At 45.2% G+C, this 19,483-nt stretch overlaps 2 protein-coding genes across 12 annotated transcripts in view; one reads left to right on the top strand and one right to left on the bottom strand.

Moving 5' to 3' along the window:
• The window catches only part of CNPY1 (canopy FGF signaling regulator 1), a 136,698-nt gene extending 117,701 nt beyond the window's left edge, over nt 1–18,997 (bottom strand). For 2 of the 5 annotated variants that reach the window (XM_070077231.2, XM_070077232.2), the window contains exons 1-2: nt 18,860–18,970; nt 4,620–4,771 (exon numbers count right to left, since the gene is read on the bottom strand). The gene's annotated coding sequence lies outside the window, so the exon portion shown is untranslated. Of the gene's footprint in view, nt 1–4,619; nt 4,772–18,859 lie in introns of all 5 variants that reach the window. The other 3 variants (XM_089336877.1, XM_089336876.1, XM_089336875.1) reach the window with 2 other exon arrangements.
• The window catches only part of RBM33 (RNA binding motif protein 33), a 154,951-nt gene continuing 150,469 nt past the window's right edge, over nt 15,002–19,483 (top strand). For all 7 annotated transcript variants that reach the window (XM_070077227.2, XM_008263877.5, XM_008263875.5 and 4 more), the window contains exon 1: nt 15,002–19,435. In XM_070077227.2, coding sequence (XP_069933328.1) covers nt 19,393–19,435 — 43 coding nt within the window. In that variant the 5' untranslated portion in view covers nt 15,002–19,392. The remainder of the gene's footprint in view (nt 19,436–19,483) is intronic.

Below are 19,483 nucleotides of genomic sequence, written 5' to 3'. Positions count from 1 at the left end.
AATAGAGAGGGTGCTGACACTAAGACACCTCTGGCGGGCCGCACAGGGTGGGAAGTGGGCGAGCTTTGTTTCAGTCCTCACTACTTTGTGTGACATTGCCTCTCTCAATTTCCCACCTGTAAAACAACACAGGAGGAATAAGAGAAGCTCAGGGGACCAGGCAGTGCCATCTGCAGTGCCCGTGAGCACTCGCTCTCTCTGGATTAATGTCTTGAACATGCTTCTGAAAAAGGATTGAAAACAGAATGTTTTTTTCTTTTCTTTTTTGTTTTCAGGGGAGAGCATGAATGCAGTCCCCTACTATCACAGATTATGCAGTCGAGTTTCCCACATTTGGGGAAATTGCAGGTGTCAGAAAACAGAATCTTGCCACAACAACCTCAAATAGTGTTGTCTGTCACATAGTAAGTCATCATCAGGAAAAGGAAGAATTCTTATTTCATAAACCAGCATGGAATGATGAAGTTTCATTCACATGCTTGTCCTTTATCTCTCTGACATAAGTGAGACTCTCTCAGATGACTTATCTGATGCTAGAAATGAGACTAAGAATTACCATTTTTCTGTAATCAATTTATCAGTATCTCATGCTTAGATGTGATTGAAATTCAAGTGAACAATGAGAGTCATGACCTTGAATTTGCATAATATTCCACATAGGTTAAATTTAGTAGGTTGTTCAAAAGTATATTTGTGCAGACTTCTGGTTTCTGTTACTAACCACACTATTTAATTGACATCTTCAGATCAACTATCAAATACTTTACTCTTATCACTATGTATTAGGATGACTTAATTTAATGACTTTATAAAGAGAATGCTCCTAATAATGAGAGAAAATTAAATTAGATAAAAAGCATCATAGAAAGAGAACATGGGGCTGGTGCTGTGGTGTAGCAGGTAAAGCTGCTGCCTGCAGTGCTGGCATCCCATATGGGCACCACTTCAAGATCCAGCTACTCCACTTCCCACCCAGCTCTCTGCTATGGCCTGGGAAAGCAGAAGAAGATGGCCCACATCCTTGGGCCCCTGCACCCACATGGGAGACCCAGAAGAAACTCCTGGCTCCTGGCTTCGGATCGGCACAGCTCCGGGCCATTGAGGTCAATTGGGGAGTGAACCAGCGGATGGGAGACCTCTTCCTTGCTGTCTCTCCTCTTTGTGTGTAACTCTCACTTTCAAATAAATAAATGAATCTTTAAAAAAGAAAAGAAAAGAAACAGAACATTATTACTAAAATAACTGAGAAGAAATAGGATGAAAGATGAATATCAAGTTTTATTTGTAAGTAATAATAATATGACGATACTAGGGCTGGCATTGTAGCATAGTAGGTTAAACCACTGCCTGCAATGCTGGAATCCCACTTGGGCACCAACCAGTTCAAGTGTCGGCTGTTCCACTTCTTCTTCTTCTTCTTTTTTTATTTTTTGACAGGCAGAGTGGACAGTGAGAGAGAGAGACAGAGAGAAAGGTCTTCCTTTTGCTGTTGGTTCACCCTCCAATGGCTGCCGCGGCTGCGGCCGGCACACCGCGCTGATCCGAAGGCAGGAGCCAGGTACTTCTCCTGGTCTCCCATGGGGTGCAGGACCCAAGCACCTGGGCCATCCTCCACTGCACTCCCTGGCCACAGCAGAGAGCTGGCCTGGAAGAGGGGCAACCGGGACAGAATCTGGCGCCCCGACCGGGACTAGAATCCGGTGTGCCGGTGCCACTAGGTGGAGGATTAGCCTAGTGAACCGCGGCGCTGGCCCTGTTCCACTTCTGACCCAGCTTCCTGCTGGGAAAGCGGCTCCCTGGGAAAGCAGTGGGAGATGGCTCAAGTGCTTGAGCCCCTGCACTCACACGGAAGAAATGGAAGAAGCTCCTGGCTCCTGGCCCAACCCAGGACATTGCAGCCATTTGAGGAGTGAACCAGCAGATGGAAGACCCCTTTCTGTCTGTCTCTCCCTCTTTCTCTCTCTCTCTCTGTAACTCTGCATTTCAAATAAAATATATATATATGAGGGTACTTCATGGAAAGTTTGAAATCTATAGTTTTTTTCATGATATTGTTTTCATGAACTTTCTGAAAACCTCTTGTATGCATGGATTTCAAAAGTTTTGCACTAAAATCAACATTTTTAATTCAACTTTCCACGAACTTTTGGAAGTACCCTTGTATAGCATTCAGGGGGATCACACTGCAAATGTACCTAGTATGAACACAATTGTGAGGGTTTAGGCCAGAGAGAGAGAGAGAGAAAGCTAAGTGGTGTACAGATACATTTGAGAGAAAAGAAAAATTTGTCTTCTTGTCTGAGGTCCTAGGGGAGGTACAGAACTCTTGGAGCTCATTCAATGCTGATATAAGGCCCAAAAGTGATTTTCTGAAAAAAGATTGATATAATTACTTTCATTTTATTTGAAAGGCAGGGAGATAGAAAGAAACACACGCAGAGACATCTTCTATCCACTGGTTCATTCTTTGAATGCATATAATGGCCAAGGTTGGGCCAAACCAAAGCCAGGAGCCCAGAACTCCATCCAGGTCTCTTACATGAGTGGCAGAGACTAAAGTTCTTGCGTTATCATCTGCTGTCTTCTAGGGTTCCCATTAAAAGGAATTTGGATTGGGAGGCCTAAAAGTGACTTTGACACAAATTCCTTCCTTCCTCCCTTCCTCCCTTCCTTCCTTCCTTCTTTTCTTTTTCTTTCATTTTTTTGTGTGTTTTAGATTTATTTATTTATTTGAAAGAGTTACAGAGAGAGAAGGAGAGGCAGAGAGGCAGAGAGAGAGAGAGAGAGAGAGAGAGAGTCTTCCATCTGCTGGTTCACTCCCCAATTGGCCACAACAGCCTGAGCTGGGCAGATCTGAAGCCAGGAGCTTCTTCCGAGCATCCTATACAAGCTGATTTGAGCCCTGGATGCTGCACTTCTGCTTCAGCTCCCTGCTTGTGTTTGGGTCTTGCACCCAAATGGGAGGCCTGGACAGAGTTCCTAGCTCACTTAGCCTGGCTACTATGGCCATTTGATGAGTGAACCAGCAGAAAGATCTATCTCTCTGTGTCTCTCACTCTCTGACATTCTGTCTTTCAAATAATAAGTAATCAGTAAATTTTTCTTCTGTTGGTTCACCTACTATACCACAAAACCAGCCCCAGGCATACTCTTAGGTAACAAAATCAGAGTTAAAGTTATTATCTCAAATATTTTCCCTGAACAATATGCAGATAGCTAAATCTGAGCACAATCTACTAACTTTTTTTCAAACACTTATTTATTTATTTGAAAGACAGAGTTAGAGAGAGAGAGAAATAGAGAGAGATCTTCCAACCACTAGTTCACTCCCCAGATGGCAGCAATGACCCAGGCAGGGCAGGGCTGAAGGCAGAAGCTTTTTCCAGGTCTCCCATTTGGATGGCAGGGAACCAAATACCTGGGCTATCCTCTGCTGCTTTCCCAGGCACACTAGCAGGGAGCTAGATCAGAAGTGGAGCAGCCAGGATTTGAACCAGTGCCCATACGGGAGGCTTGCATCACAAGTGGTAGTCCAACCGGCTGCAACACAAGGTCAGCCTCTTTAACTTTCATTCTGTTCTCATTCAGTATTTTATTTTTTTTGAAGATGTATTTATTTATTTATTTGAAAGGCAGAGTTATAGAGAGAGGAACACACACACACACACACACACACACACACACACAAATCTTCCATCTGCTGGTTCACTCCTCAATGGCCATAATGGCTGGGGCTGAGCCAGGGTGAAGCCAGGAGCCTGGAACTCCATCTAGGTCTCCCATATGGGAGGCAGAGATCCAAGCACTTGGGCCATCCTCTGTTGCCTTTCCAGGCACATTAGCAGTAGGCTGGATCAGAAGTGGAACAGCGGAACTCAAAGTGGTGCTCCAATACGGGATGCCAGCATCGCAAGCAATGCCTTAATCCACTGTACCATAATGTCAGCCCCATTCAGTATTTCATTTTATTGTAAAGATTTTTATTTATTTGAGAGGTAGAGTTACAGACAGTGAGAGGGAGAGACAGAGAGAAAGGTCTTCCATCCGCTGGTTCACTCCCCAAATGGCCACAATGGCCAGAGCTGAGCTCTGATCTGAAGCCAGGAGCCAGGAGCTTCTTCTGGGTCTCCTACATGGGTACAGGGGCCCAGGCACTTGGGCCATTTTCTACTGCTTTCCCAGGCCATAGCGGAGAGCTGGATTAGAAGCTGGGACTAGAACCAGCACCATATGGGATGCTGGCTCTGTAGGCGGAGGATTAACCACTGCATCATAGTGCTGGCTCCCCCAATTCAGTATTTTAAAGGCAACTTTTTTTGTCAACAAAACACAAACAATATTCTCCAAGTAGATACTATATAACTTTCTACAGAAATGTTTACTTAGATTCACCTTCACATGTACTTTTTTTCCCGTTACCGATTGTATTTTAGAAATTGGAGGATTTTCTTTAGAACCCCTGAAACTGGGTATGCTCATCTGACATGCCTGCAAACCAATTAGAGACACTGCGGTGGTGGAAGAAAGCAGGGGTTTATTTGCAACGCACAGAGCAAGGGGTCAGGTGGCTTTTGCTCGATTCCTGCACTCCCGGAGAGATTCAGGGCAGTGACTCTTACCTTTTAAAGTGGGGGCTGAGCAGCGCACAACCAGCTGTGTGCAGGCCTCTGGTTGGCTCACAGTGTCTGCGGCAGTCCTTGGATTGGTCAGCCACAGGGGGCAGCTGTGTTCTCCTAAATCTGCAGTAATGACAAAATGGGATTTTGCCCATCTGGGGACAACAGGTAGATGGGTTATTATCTTGTTTGATCAGGGCTTGAAGTTCCTCTAAAACATTTCAAAATAAAGTCTAGTGTTAGGTATTAGCTATGGATGCGATGGTTTAATTCTGAGTCTTACAATTCAGAATCCTGAAGGGCCAGCCTGACCCTTGTACCACTCCAGTAATGTACTGAGTTAATATTTAGTAAGGAGTTGACTTGCAATCACCACAGTGAAGAGAGAAACTGCAAGTCAAGGGAGAGATACTGGGACCGATAAAGTCGATATCAAAGGCAACAGGGGTGGGAGCCTGGGGGTGCTTTTCCTTCTCTTTGAAGTATAATCATGAGTTGTATAACCAATTTTGGTCAGTGATGGACCACATAGGTGACAGTGACCTCATAAATTATACTGCCAATGACACTAGCCATTTTAGTTTGTAGTTTATGTAGGAATATTCTGTGATGTTTGCATAATGACAAAAATCTCCAAATGATGCATTTCCCTGACGTTAAGTGATACATGACCCACTTCTTTAGAGAGTTTTTAAAAATAAAAAATTGTTAATTAGATCATTTCAACAGCAATTAATGATTACCTTTATATTACATACAAATATTCTGCTTTCTGGGGTGGCTTTATGGAGTGTCCAAGCTAAAACTGCACTACTAAGGAAAAATTTTAAGGGTTGAACAAAACATTAAAGAAAGAAATAGAACATACAAAAAAATGAAGAATTTTTAAAAAAGTTATTTTATTTATTTGAAAGACATCCAGAGAGAGACAGAGATAATGAGATCTTCCATCCAGTGGTTTACTCCCCAGGTGTCTACTAGGAACCTGGAACTCAATCCAGGTCTCCCACATAGGTGGGTGGGGACTCAGGTTCTTGAGCCACCACCTGCTGCCTCCCAGGGTGCGTATCAGCAGGAAGCTGGATCAGCAGCCAGAGCCAGACCGGAACTACACGCACTGATATGGGATGTAGGTAAATGTTGTGCTTCAAGGCCAGCCTTTCTGGAGAATTTTTAAGAGACAGAGTTGAGGGAACTGTAAGCTGTGCTTGCTAATAGGTCTTACCCAAAGGAAAAGTAAATTTCTTTGTGGGTTTGAAAGAAAAGGCCACCACAAAACACCAAACACCAGATTAAGGGAAAGATTTATTGTCGGGTGGGGGAAACCTGACAGGCTGCCTCTCTGTGCGCAAGAGAAACAGCAGCCTGTACTAGGAGAACAGGTCTTATATAGCTTTGTAGAGGTAAGGAAGTGGGAGTAGTGAATCCCGTTAAGATGGGGACGAACTGACACTTGTGGTTGGGCCATTTGGTCACCTGACTTCTAGTAAGCCAGGCTGACTTTAGTATTGAAGCTTATTGTACAAGATGGCAATGGGGCCAGAGCCGAAGATGGCGTCCAGGGCTTAAATGTCACCCTAGATAAGACGGTGCCATCTCGCTAATAAGCTTCATAACTGGTACCTTTAGACCAGGGCTCTCACTCTTAGGCTCCTAGCAGGGCTCTTACACTTCCTCAGAGGCTGAGAGATGGTTACATTTCAAAGGTGTGGCTCCTAGGTTTTGGAGAAAGCCAGCTGCTGCACTGTAAAACAAGCAACAGTCTTTTGAAGAGGTTTACATATCAAAGGGACAGAGAAGGTTTTCTTAAGAAAATGCTGTAAGCAAAGGGCGGTCAGGAGCCTAGCTGTCAGAAGAAGCCTGTCTCAGGAGTCTGTACCTACGAATTCTTTCTATGATCCAATGTTAACTCACCATTGTGAGACTGTGCTAAATTCCCACTGTTTAATTATGCTAGCTCCGTGATGGTCTAATATGGAATATACCCATTTGTTTTTTATTTACTTATTTTTATTAGACAGGTAGAGTTATAGACAGTGAGAGAGAGAGACAGAGAGAAAGGTCTTGGTTCACTCACTTGGTTCACTCACTTGGTTCACTCCCCTAATGGCCGCTAGGGCTGGTGCTGCACCGATCTGGAGCCAGGAGCCAGGTACATCTCCTGGTCTCCCATGCGGGTGCAGGGCCCAAGCACTTGGGCCATCCTCCACTGCCCTCCTGGGCCCCAGCAGAGAGCTGGACTGGAAGAGGAGCACCCAGGACTAGTACCCGGCGCCCCAACCAGGACTAGAACCCGTGGTGCCAGCACCGCAGGTGCAGGATTAGCCAAGGGAGCCACGGCGCCGGCCATCCATTTGTTACTTTAAAAGGATTTGGTGATCTTATACTTTTGAAACTGAGCCTCTCCACAGCGCGTCCCATGCGGAAGCCAGCTACCACCAATTACGTCCTAGTCTCCCAGCCTTCCTCCCTTAGCCTAACATTTCTTTGTGCTGGTTTTATGATTGTAAATGAATTTCTTTCTAAAATTAACTCACTGAATTGAGGGAGTGGTGCAACTCACCCTATGGGGCCCCTGAACACAAGACTCCTAAGGTCATTTATATCACTGGTAGATAGCATCTTGATGTTCAGTTTAGTATTAAAAGGTTTCTTTTCCGGGAACACCAAGCCCTGAGCAAGAAGTAACTACCATCTGAATGGAGACCAGTTTGCATCATCCAGTTTCCCAAAAGGACAGGATACTGCCAACCAATCAAAGGTCCAAGAGCACTGCAAACCAACCAGGGACTTGGACACGAGCTGAACATACAACCTCTTGGTTCCAACTTTAATCTGTAACAATCTTTGCCCTCAACCCCTTGGGGAACCCAGGAATTAGGCAATAGTTACTTGGCTAGTTGTTCTGAGCTGTGCAATAAATATCTACTTTTTTCTACCACCCACCACCAGTGATTGGCTTGCTAGTGTTGGGTGAGCAGACTCAAGTTTTGGGAGTTCTACAACACTTCACTGGCAGGAGGGCAAACTGATATAATACTTTATGAAAGCAACATATCAACAAGTATCAAAAGTTTGAAATATCTTCACACTCTTAGACTGCTCAATTCTACTCTAAGAAATAGTTTATTTATTTATTTATTTATTTTTGACAGGCAGAGTGGACAGTGAAAGAGAGACAGAGAGAAAGGTCTTCCTTTTTGCTATTGGTTCACCCTCTCAATGGCCGCCGCGGCCTCCCATGCGGGTGCAGGGCCCAAGCACTTGGGCCATCCTCCACTGCACTCCTGGGCCATAACAGAGGGCTGGCCTGGAAGAGGGGCAACTGGGACAGAATCTGGCGCCCTGACCGGGACTAGAACCCTGTGTGCTGGCGCCGCAGGTGGAGGATTAGCCAATTGAGCCACGGAGCCAGCCTCTAAGAAATAGTTTTAAAGAAATAATCAGATGCCATCAAATATGTATGCTTACAGTTATTATTGCAACATTTTTATGATAGTGAAAATCTGGAAATAACCTATAGGGTCCTCAAGCAGTCGCTAGCTAAAAGCAAAAATTAAAAAACAAACAAAAACCAGCTACATTTGCATTTACATTATTATGGAATTATTTGAAGCTATTATAAATACATTAGAAGAATATCAAAGTATTACTGATATATTTTAAGTGAAAGAGCAGCATTTCTCTGATTTTATTACATACATTCATATATAAATATGAACATCTGACAATATCACATGGTATTCATAATATAATTTTTTTTTGACAGGCAGAGTGGACAGTGAGAGAGAGAGACAGAGAGAAAGGTCTTCCTTTGCCGTTGGCTCACCCTCCAATGGCTGCCACAGCCGGCGCACTGCGGCTGGCACACCGCGCTGATCCGATGGCAGGAGCCAGGTGCTTCTCCTGGTCTCCCATGGGGTGCAGGGCCCAAGCACTTGGGCCATCCTCCACTGCACTCCCTGGCCACAGCAGAGAGCTGGCCTGGAAGAGGGGCAACCGGGACAGAATCCGGCGCCCTGACCGAGACTAGAACCCGGTGTGCCGGCGCTGCTAGGTGGAGGATTAGCCTAGTGAGCTGTGGCGCCGGCCTCATAATATAATTTTAACTTCCTTCTGGAAAGTTTATATTCTCATGGTCACTTCCTCTTCAAATCCTGTTCCTGCAGAACCTTAATGCCTTGTTTTCTGCCATCCTTAGTTTCACTCTATCAAAACGTGGAGCGTATGTTCTTTTGATTATTCCTAAGCATCATCAACACAGGACACTGCATGTAGCAGACGACTGACAATGAGGAAGGGGGGTAGCACATCAGGCTTCCAACCTAAAATCAAATAATATCATCCCTCCTTTCAGTGTCTCTTAGCCATTTCTTCCACCGGGCATTTCCTATGGATCATTCTTTCACCTTGCACAGTTGCTTCCTGTCCATCACTGTTCTTATCTATCTCCAGACCTCTTCATCCTTATCCCTTTCTCATTATTCTGTAGATATGTCCAGGAAAATTCCAAATTCTTTATAATACAAAGCAATTTAGCACTCTCAGTTTCTCTGTCTTCAGGAGCATGTCCCAGGCTGCCTTCCTATTAACAAAGTGGTTCTTTCTTTTTTTTTTAATTTTTAAAAAAATTGTATTTATTTATTTAAGAGGTAGAGTTTCAGACAGTGAGAGGGAGAGACAGAGAGAAAGGTCTTCCATCCAATGGTTCACTCCCCAAATGGCCGCAATGGCCAGAGCTGCGCTGATCCGAAGCCAGGAGCCAGGTGCTTCTTTCAGGTCTCCCATGCGGGTGCAGGGGCCCAGGCACTTGGGCCATCTTCTACTGCTTTCCCAGGCCATAGCAGAGAGCTGGATTGGAAGAGAAGCAGCTGGGACTAGAACTGGTGCCCATATGCCAGCACCACAGGCAGAGGATTAACCTACTGTGCCACGGTGCTGGTCCCCCAAAGTGATTCTTTAAGAGGAGAATAAAAAATGTTTCTCCTGCTATATAATACTAGTCTTGGTGTGTTTTGACAGTCTGCATAAGCAGTGGCAGTACTGGTCTGCATTTCTGTATTTCTCTTTTCTCTCCTCTTCAATAAGACACTGCTTCTACCCAAAACTACTCTTTTCTGTTTTCTGGAGTTTTTGCCCTACTGTTAATTTGAGAGCTTTTGAGATATCTTTGCTGCTCAGTGGTTCTGGATCTCTCCCTACAAAGGAATATGCCAGAGCAGCATCTGTTCTTGCTAAAGTGAAGGCCTTCCTTCGTTACATATTATAGTCAGTGTGTGGAAAAGGGGAGCAGAACACAGAGGAGAAAGGATATGAACCCACAGCCAAAATGAATTTATTCAAGGGAAAATAAATTTGCAGAGGTGGCCAACGGCCGGTGTACACACATGCGGTGGTAGGCCATCACAAAACACACCAAACACTGGAGTAAGGGAAAGGGTTTATTGAGGAAACCCAGCAGGCTGGAGAGAAGGGGCAAGGAGGGAAAAAGGGAGAGAAGGAGAGTATAAGAGAGAGAGACAGAGAGGAGAGGAGCTAGCGAGAAGAGAAGAGAGAGGAGAGAAGAGAGAGTGAGCAGGAGAGAGCAGGAGAGAAGAGAGAGCCACGTGTTCAGGAACAGGTCCTTTTAAAACTTTGCCAGAGGGCAGGAAGGGAAGCAGGAGCAGTGAATCCCATTAGGATGGGGGTGGAGCTTGACACTGGTGGCTGGGTCATGTGGCCACCTGGCTTCCAACAATGGCCGTGGGGGCTAGAGCCTAGGATGGTGTCAGGGTGTAGATCGCGCCATAGATGAAACTGCGCCTTTTTCCTAACAGACGGAACACAAGGCAGAGAGCACAGTCCTCCAAAAGGCTGGGTCTTGTATAGCCTAGGGTGGGCTGAGGGCCCAGAGGGGAGGTCAGGGGACGGAGGTGAGCTGCTTCTTACAGGATTTTGCTCCGGGTTTTAAACCAGAAAAAGAATGCAGAGGATGGGGTGGGGAACAATACAGAGCATGGGGCTGAGCTGGTCTCTTGAAAGAAGACAAGGTAAAGAGGTAAACAGTATTTTATCTGTGTTCAGGCAAGGAGCTAAAATGGCTGAGGCTTTTATCTTTGTTCCATCAGTCAGTCAGAAACAAAACAGCTTTGCTTCCCCACTACCTTCTTGAGATCTTGAAGAAGGAATTCTGCATTCAATCGTTTGCAGCTGGACCACTGGAGCCGGACCACAGGACCAACCTGAATGAGTTTGGAAGTTTGCAGAATTTCTAGAAAAGCTGGAGAAATAGCCTTGGGAAGCAGGAAGGAATGATGATAGTCCAGAGCACCAGTACCAGTCTTGTGTGGATTCTGCTGCCGACAGTTCTCAGCTCTGCACCCCAAAGCTCATGAGGCCTTCTGTGGACACTGGGCACAGCGGGTGCCCACTTCTCTTAGAGAGTCTCTTATTGCAGACTTGTGATTTGTAGGCACTCTACTGTTCATTTGCACTTGTCTTTCTTCTTCCCTCATTAAATATACATAATATATACTTATATAAAGATTTATTTATTTAAAAGGCAGAGTTACAGAGAAAGAGAGCGAGATCTTGCATCTGCTGGTTCACTACCCAATGGCCTCAATGGCTGGAACTAGACTCATCTAAAGCCAGGATCCAGGAGCTTCTTCTGTGTTTCTCACGTGGGTGCAGGGGCCCAACGACAACACCCAGGGCTGTGCATGCTTCTGACAGCTACCCCAAGAAACATATAATACACCCTTATTCCTTTGCAATCAGTCTTCCTCATCCATACCCCAGGCAACTAAACCAGTAATCTGCTTTCTGTCACCAAGATTAATTTTACTTTTGAATTACATATAAATAGACACATGCTGTTTGTCTTTTTGTTTGGCTATTTCTTTGCCCTATATCTAATATTTTAAATTTAATTTGTTATGAGAAGCAGATAGACATACACATACAGATAGATAGAGAGCTTCCATTTACTGATTTCCCAAATACCTGCAATGACCAGGACTGGGACCAAGGCCAGGAGTTGGGAACTTAATCCAAGTCTCCTATGTGATGACCGGGACCCAATTGCTTAAGCCATCACTGCTGCATTGGCAGGAAGCTGGAGACAGAAATCAAACCCAGGTATTCTAATGTGGGTTGTGGTATGTTAACACTAGGCTAAACAATGATTCCCTAAGCCTCATTTTTTGAGATTCATCTATATAGTTGTACTAGCAGTTTGTTCTTTTGTTATGGCTTTTGTGATCATATCCAAAGTAACAGTACATTCTATAAATATATTGTAGGGGCTGGTGCTGTGGCACAGTGGGTTAATGCCCTGGCCTGAAGCGCTGGCATCCCATATGGGTGTCGGTTCGAGTCCTGGCTGCTCTTCTTCTGATCCAGCTCTCTGCTATGGCCTGGGAAAGCAGTAGAAGATAGCCCAAGTGCTTGGGCCCCTGCACCCATATGGGAGACTCAGAAGAAGCTCCTGGCTCCTTTATTACTGCATTATTGTCAGAACACTGGTAGTTTTATAGATTTTAGCCATTCTATTATGTGCATAGTGGTGTCTTAGTATGGTTTTATTTTATATTTCCATAATGTCAAATACTGTTGAACTCTTTTCATATGGTATATGTGCCACTTGTATATCTTCTTTGGTGAAGTTTCTGTTTAGCTATGTTACCCACTTTCAAGGTTTCATGGTCTTTTTTCCCCCCAGAAACCTTTTATTTAAGGAATACAAACTCTATGCATTTCATAGTTACAACTTTAGAAACATGGTGATTCTTCCCACCATATGCTTGTCTTCTTATTGTTACATTTCTATATATTTTCTAGATTCAAGTGCTTTATCAGATGAGTGATTTGTACATATTTTCAACTTTTTTTTTTTTTTTTTTTTTTTTTTTTTTTTTGACAGGCAGAGTGGACAGTGAGAGAGAGAGACAGAGAGAGAAAGGTCTTCCTTTGCCGCTGGTTCACCCTCCAATGGCCGCCGCTGCAGCCGGCGCACCGCGCTGATCCTGGCAGGAGCCAGGAGCCAGGTGCTTTTCCTGGTCTCCCATGGGGTGCAGGGCCCAAGCACCTGGGCCATCCTCCACTGCACTCCCTGGCCATAGCAGAGAGCTGGCCTGGAAGAGGGGCAACCGGGACAGAATCCGGCGCCCCAACCGGGACTAGAACCCGGTTTGCCGGCGCCGCAAGGTGGAGGATTAGCCTATTGAGCCACGGCGCCGGCTCTATTTTCAACTTTATGGCTTGTCTTTTCTTTCTCTTAATAGTGTTTCACAGAACAAAAGGCTTGAATTTTTTCTGTCAATTACTAAGAGCAGTGTTAAAGTTCTAATTATAGTTCAAGATCTTTCTGTTCTTTTAGTTCTATTGATTTTCTCATGTATTTTGAAGATCTGCTAGGTGCATGTATATGATTTTTATGCCTCCTTGGAGAACTGACTTCTTTGTCATATGATGCTCCTGTTTATTTCTTTTCTTTTTCTTTTTTTTTTCTTTCTTTCTTTCTTTTTTTTTTTTTTTTTTGACAGGCAGAGTGGACAGTGAGAGAGAGACAGAGAGAAAGGTCTTCCTTTGCCGTTGGTTCACCCTCTAATGGCCGCTGCGGCCGGTGCACCGCACTGATGCAAAGCCAGGAGCTAGGTGCTTATCCTGGTCTCCCATGCGGTTGCAGGGCCCAAGTTGGGCCATCCTCCACTGCACTCCCTGGCCACAGCAGAGAGCTGGACTGGAAGAGAGGCAACCGGGACAGAATCCGGCGCCCCAACTGGAACTAGAACCCGGTGTGCCGGCGCTCAGGTGAAGGGTTAGCCTATTGAGCCGCAGCGCCGGCCTTCCTGTTTATTTCTGATCATATTTGTTGTGATGTCTATTTTGTCTCATATATTCCTTTCCTCTTACTTAATCTCTCTATATCTTTAAAGTGTACTTACAGAGAACATATAATACATTCTTGCTTTTTAATGTAATTTTTTGTCTTAAAATTGTTGTGTATAGATTATTTGTATTCAGTGGAAACTGAATTGGGGCTGGTGCTGTGATGCAGCAGGTTAATGCACCGGTCTGCAGTGCTGGCATCCTATATGGGCACTGGTTCGAGTCTCAGCTGCCCCACTTCCAATCCAGCTCTCTGCTATGGCCTGAGAAAGCAGTGGAGGATGGCTCAAGTCTTTGGGCCCCTGCACTAGCATGGGAGACCTGAAGGAAGCTCCCAGCTCCTGGCTTCAGATCACTGCAGCTCTAGCCGTTGCAACCATCTGGGGAGTGAAGCAGGAAATGGAAGACCTTCTCTTTCTCTCTCTCTCTCTCTCTGAGTCTCTGTAACTCTGCCTTTCAAATAAAGATATTTTTAAAAAGTTATAAATAAGTGTATAGAAAAGATAGAAGGAAATATTAAAATGCTAACTTAACACAAGAGGATGCATAAGAAGAAAAAATAAGAACAAAGAAAGTAAAAGCCTGTTAACAAGATGGTAGATATGAATCCATCCATATCAATTTAGTTTCTTTTAAAAGCTTTATTTATAAAGGTCTTTATTTATAGAAGTCTTGTCTACATACTGATTTTTTTTAATGATTTATTTATTAGAAAGGCAGAGTGAGAGAGAGAATGAAAGAGAGGGAAAGAGAGATAGAGAGCTTCCAACTGCTGGTTTACTCCCCAAAAAACCTCAACAGCCAGGGCTGTGCCAAGCCAAAGCCAGAAGCTCCATCTAGGTCTCCCACATTAGTAGCAGTGACTAAAGTACTTGGGCCATTACCTGCTGCTTTTCCAGGTGCATTAGCAGAAAGATGGATTGGAAGTGGAGCAGCTGGAACTTGAACTGGCATTCTGCTATGGGATGTTGGTGTCACATGTGGTACTTTCATTTGTGGTGCCACCATGCTGGATCCCATAATGCTGGCTCCCACATACTGATTTCAGTTTATTTGGATATATAACAGAATTGCTGAATCACAAGGTAGTTCCATTTCTAGGTTTTGGGGAACCTCTGTGTTGTTTACCATAATGGCTGTACTAATTTACATTCCCACAGCCCATAAGAGTTCCCCTTTCTCCTCATCCTTGCGACATTTGTAATTTTTTGTCTTTTTGAAAATCACCATTCTAAATGGGATGAGGTGATCTCTCATTGTGGTTTTGAATTGTATTTGCCTGATGACTTGTGATGTTGAAGTTTTTCATATACTTGTTGGCCATTTGTGTTATCTTTGAGAAATGTCTATTCAGGTCATTTGCCCATTTTTTAATAGGCTGATTTATTTATTTATTTAAATATTTTATTTATTTATTTGTGTGGCAGAGTTACAGACAGTGAGAAGGAGAAACAGAGAGAAAGGTCTTCCATCTGCTGGTTCACTCCCCAAAGGGCTGCGACGGCTGGAGCTGGGCTGATCCGAAGCCAGGAGCCAGGAGCTTTTTCCGGGTGTCCTACGCAGGTGCAGGGGTCCAAGTGCTTGGGCCATCTTCTACTGCTTTCTCAGGCCATAGCAGAGAGCTGGACTACAAGAGGAGCAGCTTGGACTAGAACTGGTGGCTATATGGCATGCCAGTGCCACAGGCGGAGGATTAACCCACTGTGCCACAGTGCTGGCCCATAGGCTTATTTACTTTACTGTTGTGTTGAATTCCTAACATATTTTCTGGAAATTAATCCTTTGCGTGATGAATAATTTGCAAATATTTTCTCCCATTCTGTAGGTTGTCTTTTCAGTGTGTGTTTCTTTTGTTGTAAAGAAGTTTAGTAGTTTGCTATATTCCCTTGTCAAGTTTTGCTTTTGTTGCTTATGCTTTTGCTGCCATATTCAAAAAACCTTGGTGCAGACTAATGTTCTGGAGCACTTCCCCTATATTTCCTAACAGTAGTTTCATGTCTTACTTTTGAACCATTTTGAGTTGATTTTTGTATATGAGTGGTCTAGTTTCTTTCTTCCGCATGTGGATATCATTTTCCCAGAACCATTCCTTGAAGAAACTTTTCTTTCTCCACAATATAATCTTGCTTCATTTGTCTAAAATCAGTTGATGCAATACATGGATTTATTTCTGGGTTCTCTACTTTGTACCTTTGACCTTACCTGTCTATTTTTTATGTCAGTATTTTACTTTTTCATATAAGCACTCAGTAACATTTTCATTATTCCAGTTTACCTTTTAGAGCAATTAAATATGTAAAAATGTTTATTCAATTCCAACTATATTCATCATCAACTATATTTAAAATTTCTTTTATAGACCATCTGTTATATTTCTTATGCCTGAAGAGCTTCTTTAAACATTTCTTGTAGAGTATGAATTTACTCAAATTTGCTTGTCTCATTTATATTCTTGCTGGGTACCTATTTTTGAGTTGACAGATTTTTCTGTCAGTACATTAAAGATGTCACTTCATTGTCTTCTTGCATGGCCTCTGATGAAAAATCTGCTATAATTCTTACTAATCTTGTACTTTTGTAGGTTGTGTTGTTTCTTCAGCAGTTGGAATAGGGTGTGGTTGGGTACAAAGCTTTGTTTGCTTGTTTTGGTATTCATCCTGCTTGACGTTCTCTGAGCTTCTTGCATCTGTTTTGGTGTCTGCCATGAATTTTGGAAAAATTCTAATTCTTTTTTTTATGTGTATGTTTTTTTTTGCTTTTTTTTTTTTTTTTTTTTTTTTTGACAGGCAGAGTGGACAGTGAGAGAGAGAGACAGAGAGAAAGGTCTTCCTTTGCCGTTGGTTCACCCTCCAATGGCCGCCGCGGCCTGTGCGCTGCGGCCGGCGCACCGCGCTGATCCGATGGCAGGAGCCAGGAGCCAGGTGCTTCTCCTGGTCTCCCATGGGGTGCAGGGCCCAAGCACCTGGGCCATCCTCCACTGCACTCCCGGGGCACAGCAGAGAGCTGGCCTGGAAGAGGGGCAACCGGGACAGAATCTGGCGCCCCGACCGGGACTAGAACCCGGTGTGCCGGCGCCGCTAGGCGGAGGATTAGCCTAGTGAGCCGCGGCGCCGGCCAATTCTAATTCTTTAGACAATTGTTCTTTCTCTCTCTTCTCCCTCTAATTGGGAGAAATGTCATGTTAGAGTATTTGATACTGCGCCACAGTTCATGGATACTCTGTTTCCTGCACTCTTTTTTCTCTCTGTTTCAGTTTGGATAATTTGTATTTATGTCAAATTAACTTATTCTTTCTGTTAAGTGCACCCATGAGTCCTCTGACAGAATTTTAGTGCTTTTGATTTCCACCATTTATGTATTTTCCATCTTTCCATTGAAATTACCCATCTTACCATGTCTACCACTGACATCTGAATCTTTACCATTTAGTTATTTAATGTTATTTAATGATGTTTAACATCAGTTATTTTAAATTTACTCTTACAGTTCCAAAACCAAATACAAATCTGATGTCATATCTGAGTCTGGTTCTACTGCTTTGACAGTTGGGAGTTGCAGTTGCTTGCCTTTTTCTATGTGGAGTTATTTTTGGTTGGAAGCCAGATATGTTGTTTGAGATAGAATACGCTAAACGTTTTTTTGTCTTCAGAGGTAAACACACCTTTCATTGTATTTGGTTATTGGTATGGGAGTTTGTGTGATCTTAGGAATTGGGTACGATGTGATATTTGTTGTTACCATAATTACCCTCTGTGCCCAATATGCTCTGAATTTCTCCCGTCAGAACTCGTACTTAAGACTGTGGACTTATTTTCTGGCCATTATTTTCTCAATGCTTCTTGCCCTGGGCTTTGGGTCTTTCCTTGCACTGCAATTCTGAGAGAATCAGTCTCTTGAAGTTCTCCCAAATGCATTCCATTTTTAAATTTTATTATTTATTTTAAAGATTTTTTTTATTCATTTGAAAGTCAGAGTTACACACAGAGAGAGGGAGAGGTCTTCAATTCAATGAGGTTACTTACAAGGCTTATTATTTCAAAAATATTTTTTATATATTTGAGAGGTAGAGGGAAAGGGAAAAATAGAGCAAGAACACTCTGATCTGCTGGTTCACTCTCCAATGCCAGCAACAGTTGGGGCTGGGCCAGGTGAAGTCAGGAACCAGGCACTCAATCCAGGTCTCCCACACGGGTGGTAGGGGCTCAAGTACCTGGGTCATCATTTGCTGCCTCTCAAGGTCTGGAATTGTTAGTGTAGACAGGGCTTGAATCCTGGTATTCTCCTGAGTTATGGTTTGTGCAATTGGTGTCTTCACAGACAAGCCAAAAGACTGCCCTAATTTTTATTTAAAGATGTTATTTACATTCATCATGGACCCAGGAATTTTTTTCCCCAATACTTTATTATGTAAAATTTCAAACATATCCAAAACTTGGAAGAATTTAACAGTAACAGGCTTTTAGCCATTATGACTCTATACTTGTTTCATCACATGGCCACTCCTCTATCCATCTCCTAGCCAATTTCCTGCATGGATGTCTGGGGTGTTTACTAATCGGTGTGGCGCCTCCGGTTTCCTATCTGTTCAGGCTCTGTCCTTTACCCAGTTCTTAGTCATCTTTCCAAAACACAACTCTCAGCATGCCTACGTAACTTCTGTTCTTAAGAACGTCCAGTAATCCCCGGGTCAGATACATGCCCAGAGGCCCTGAGCGCACCTTGGCCCTTGCACTTCCCTCAGCCTAGCACTCTAGTGGCCACACGCACTCTGCAGTGTTCTGAATCCCAAGTCGTTGGACATAGCAGAGCCTCTGCCCAGCCTTTTCTACCTAAGACGACTTCTTGTCCCCTTGGGCTCACGGTCACTGTTAGGAAAGCAACGTTTGCAGACGGTGGGTACCGCGTTATAGCTTCCCACCCTGTCCCCTCCCCTCCAACTATGCTACCTCAGAGCCACCTGCTTCGGCCACCGCCGCGGGTCTATCCCGAGTCACCGTGCTATCCCTCAGCACCAGACTGTCTGGCCTTTCCCGCCGCTTAGCCGTGCGCAGAGACGAAGGCTCGGGGTCTCGAAAGCGCAAGCCCAGCGAGGAATGGGACCTCACCAGAATCCTGGCGCCCACTTTTGGCGCGAGGGTTGCGAGGGGGTTTGGGACCCGCGGGATCGCGGCAAGAGTGCGCGTGCGCCTCAGTCCCGCGCCAGAGTGGGGGTTCAGGGGGTCTCGTCTCGGCTTCCCGAAGCGCCTGTTCTCGAGCTGTGCGCACCCTTTCCTCCCCTCAATAGGCCCGGACAGCGTCCACGACTGCCGCTGTTCCCGCCCCTCTTTCCAGCGTACTATGCACACACACAAACTACGCAGGCAGCCAGTTACCTTTCGCGGGCGGAGCCTTCTCTCTCCCACTTGCAACCGGCCGCCGTAAAGCTCTGCAGTGCCGACTGCTGCAAAGCGCCTTGCGACACAACTGGAATCGCCTTACGGGCAGCAACCGCCCCTGCGCTTGCTTTAAACGTTCTGTTTTCAGGAGCCGATCAGAGGCTGCGGCCGTGTGTTTCGCCTCCTCAGTAGCCGTCCCTCATTCGGAGGCGGCATTGGGGGGTCCTACGGCTTCGGTGGATCTGGCCCCGGCGTCCGCGCGCCCCCGGCCTCCATCTTCCCAGTGTGCTCCGCGGCGGCGCGAGTCCGCGGCCATGTTGCGGTAGTTTGTTGTTTTTCTGCGGAGGCGAAGGCGCTGCTGTGTATCACAACGCGCCCGGCTTCGCCTCGCTTTCCCCCTCGCCCCAATCCTGGCCCGCCGTCCCCTTCCCTCCCCGTCCTCCGCCCCCCGTCCCTGTCCCCGGGCCAGGCCGGTCGGCCCACCAGCTGGCTTGGTGGGGCGAGGCTGAAGGCCGGCCCCAGCGAGCACCATGGCGGCCGCCCTGGGTGCAGGCGGAGGAGCCGGCGCCGGAGGTACGTGAGGCTGCCCGGGCGCAGGGGACAGATCCGAGCCGCGAGGGT

This window comes from Oryctolagus cuniculus, chromosome 7 (assembly GCF_051225735.1).
Source record: "Oryctolagus cuniculus isolate XC-2025 breed Fujian yellow rabbit chromosome 7, ASM5122573v1, whole genome shotgun sequence".
NCBI lineage: Eukaryota > Metazoa > Chordata > Mammalia > Lagomorpha > Leporidae > Oryctolagus > Oryctolagus cuniculus.
This window is presented reverse-complemented; position numbering and strand designations above follow the sequence as displayed.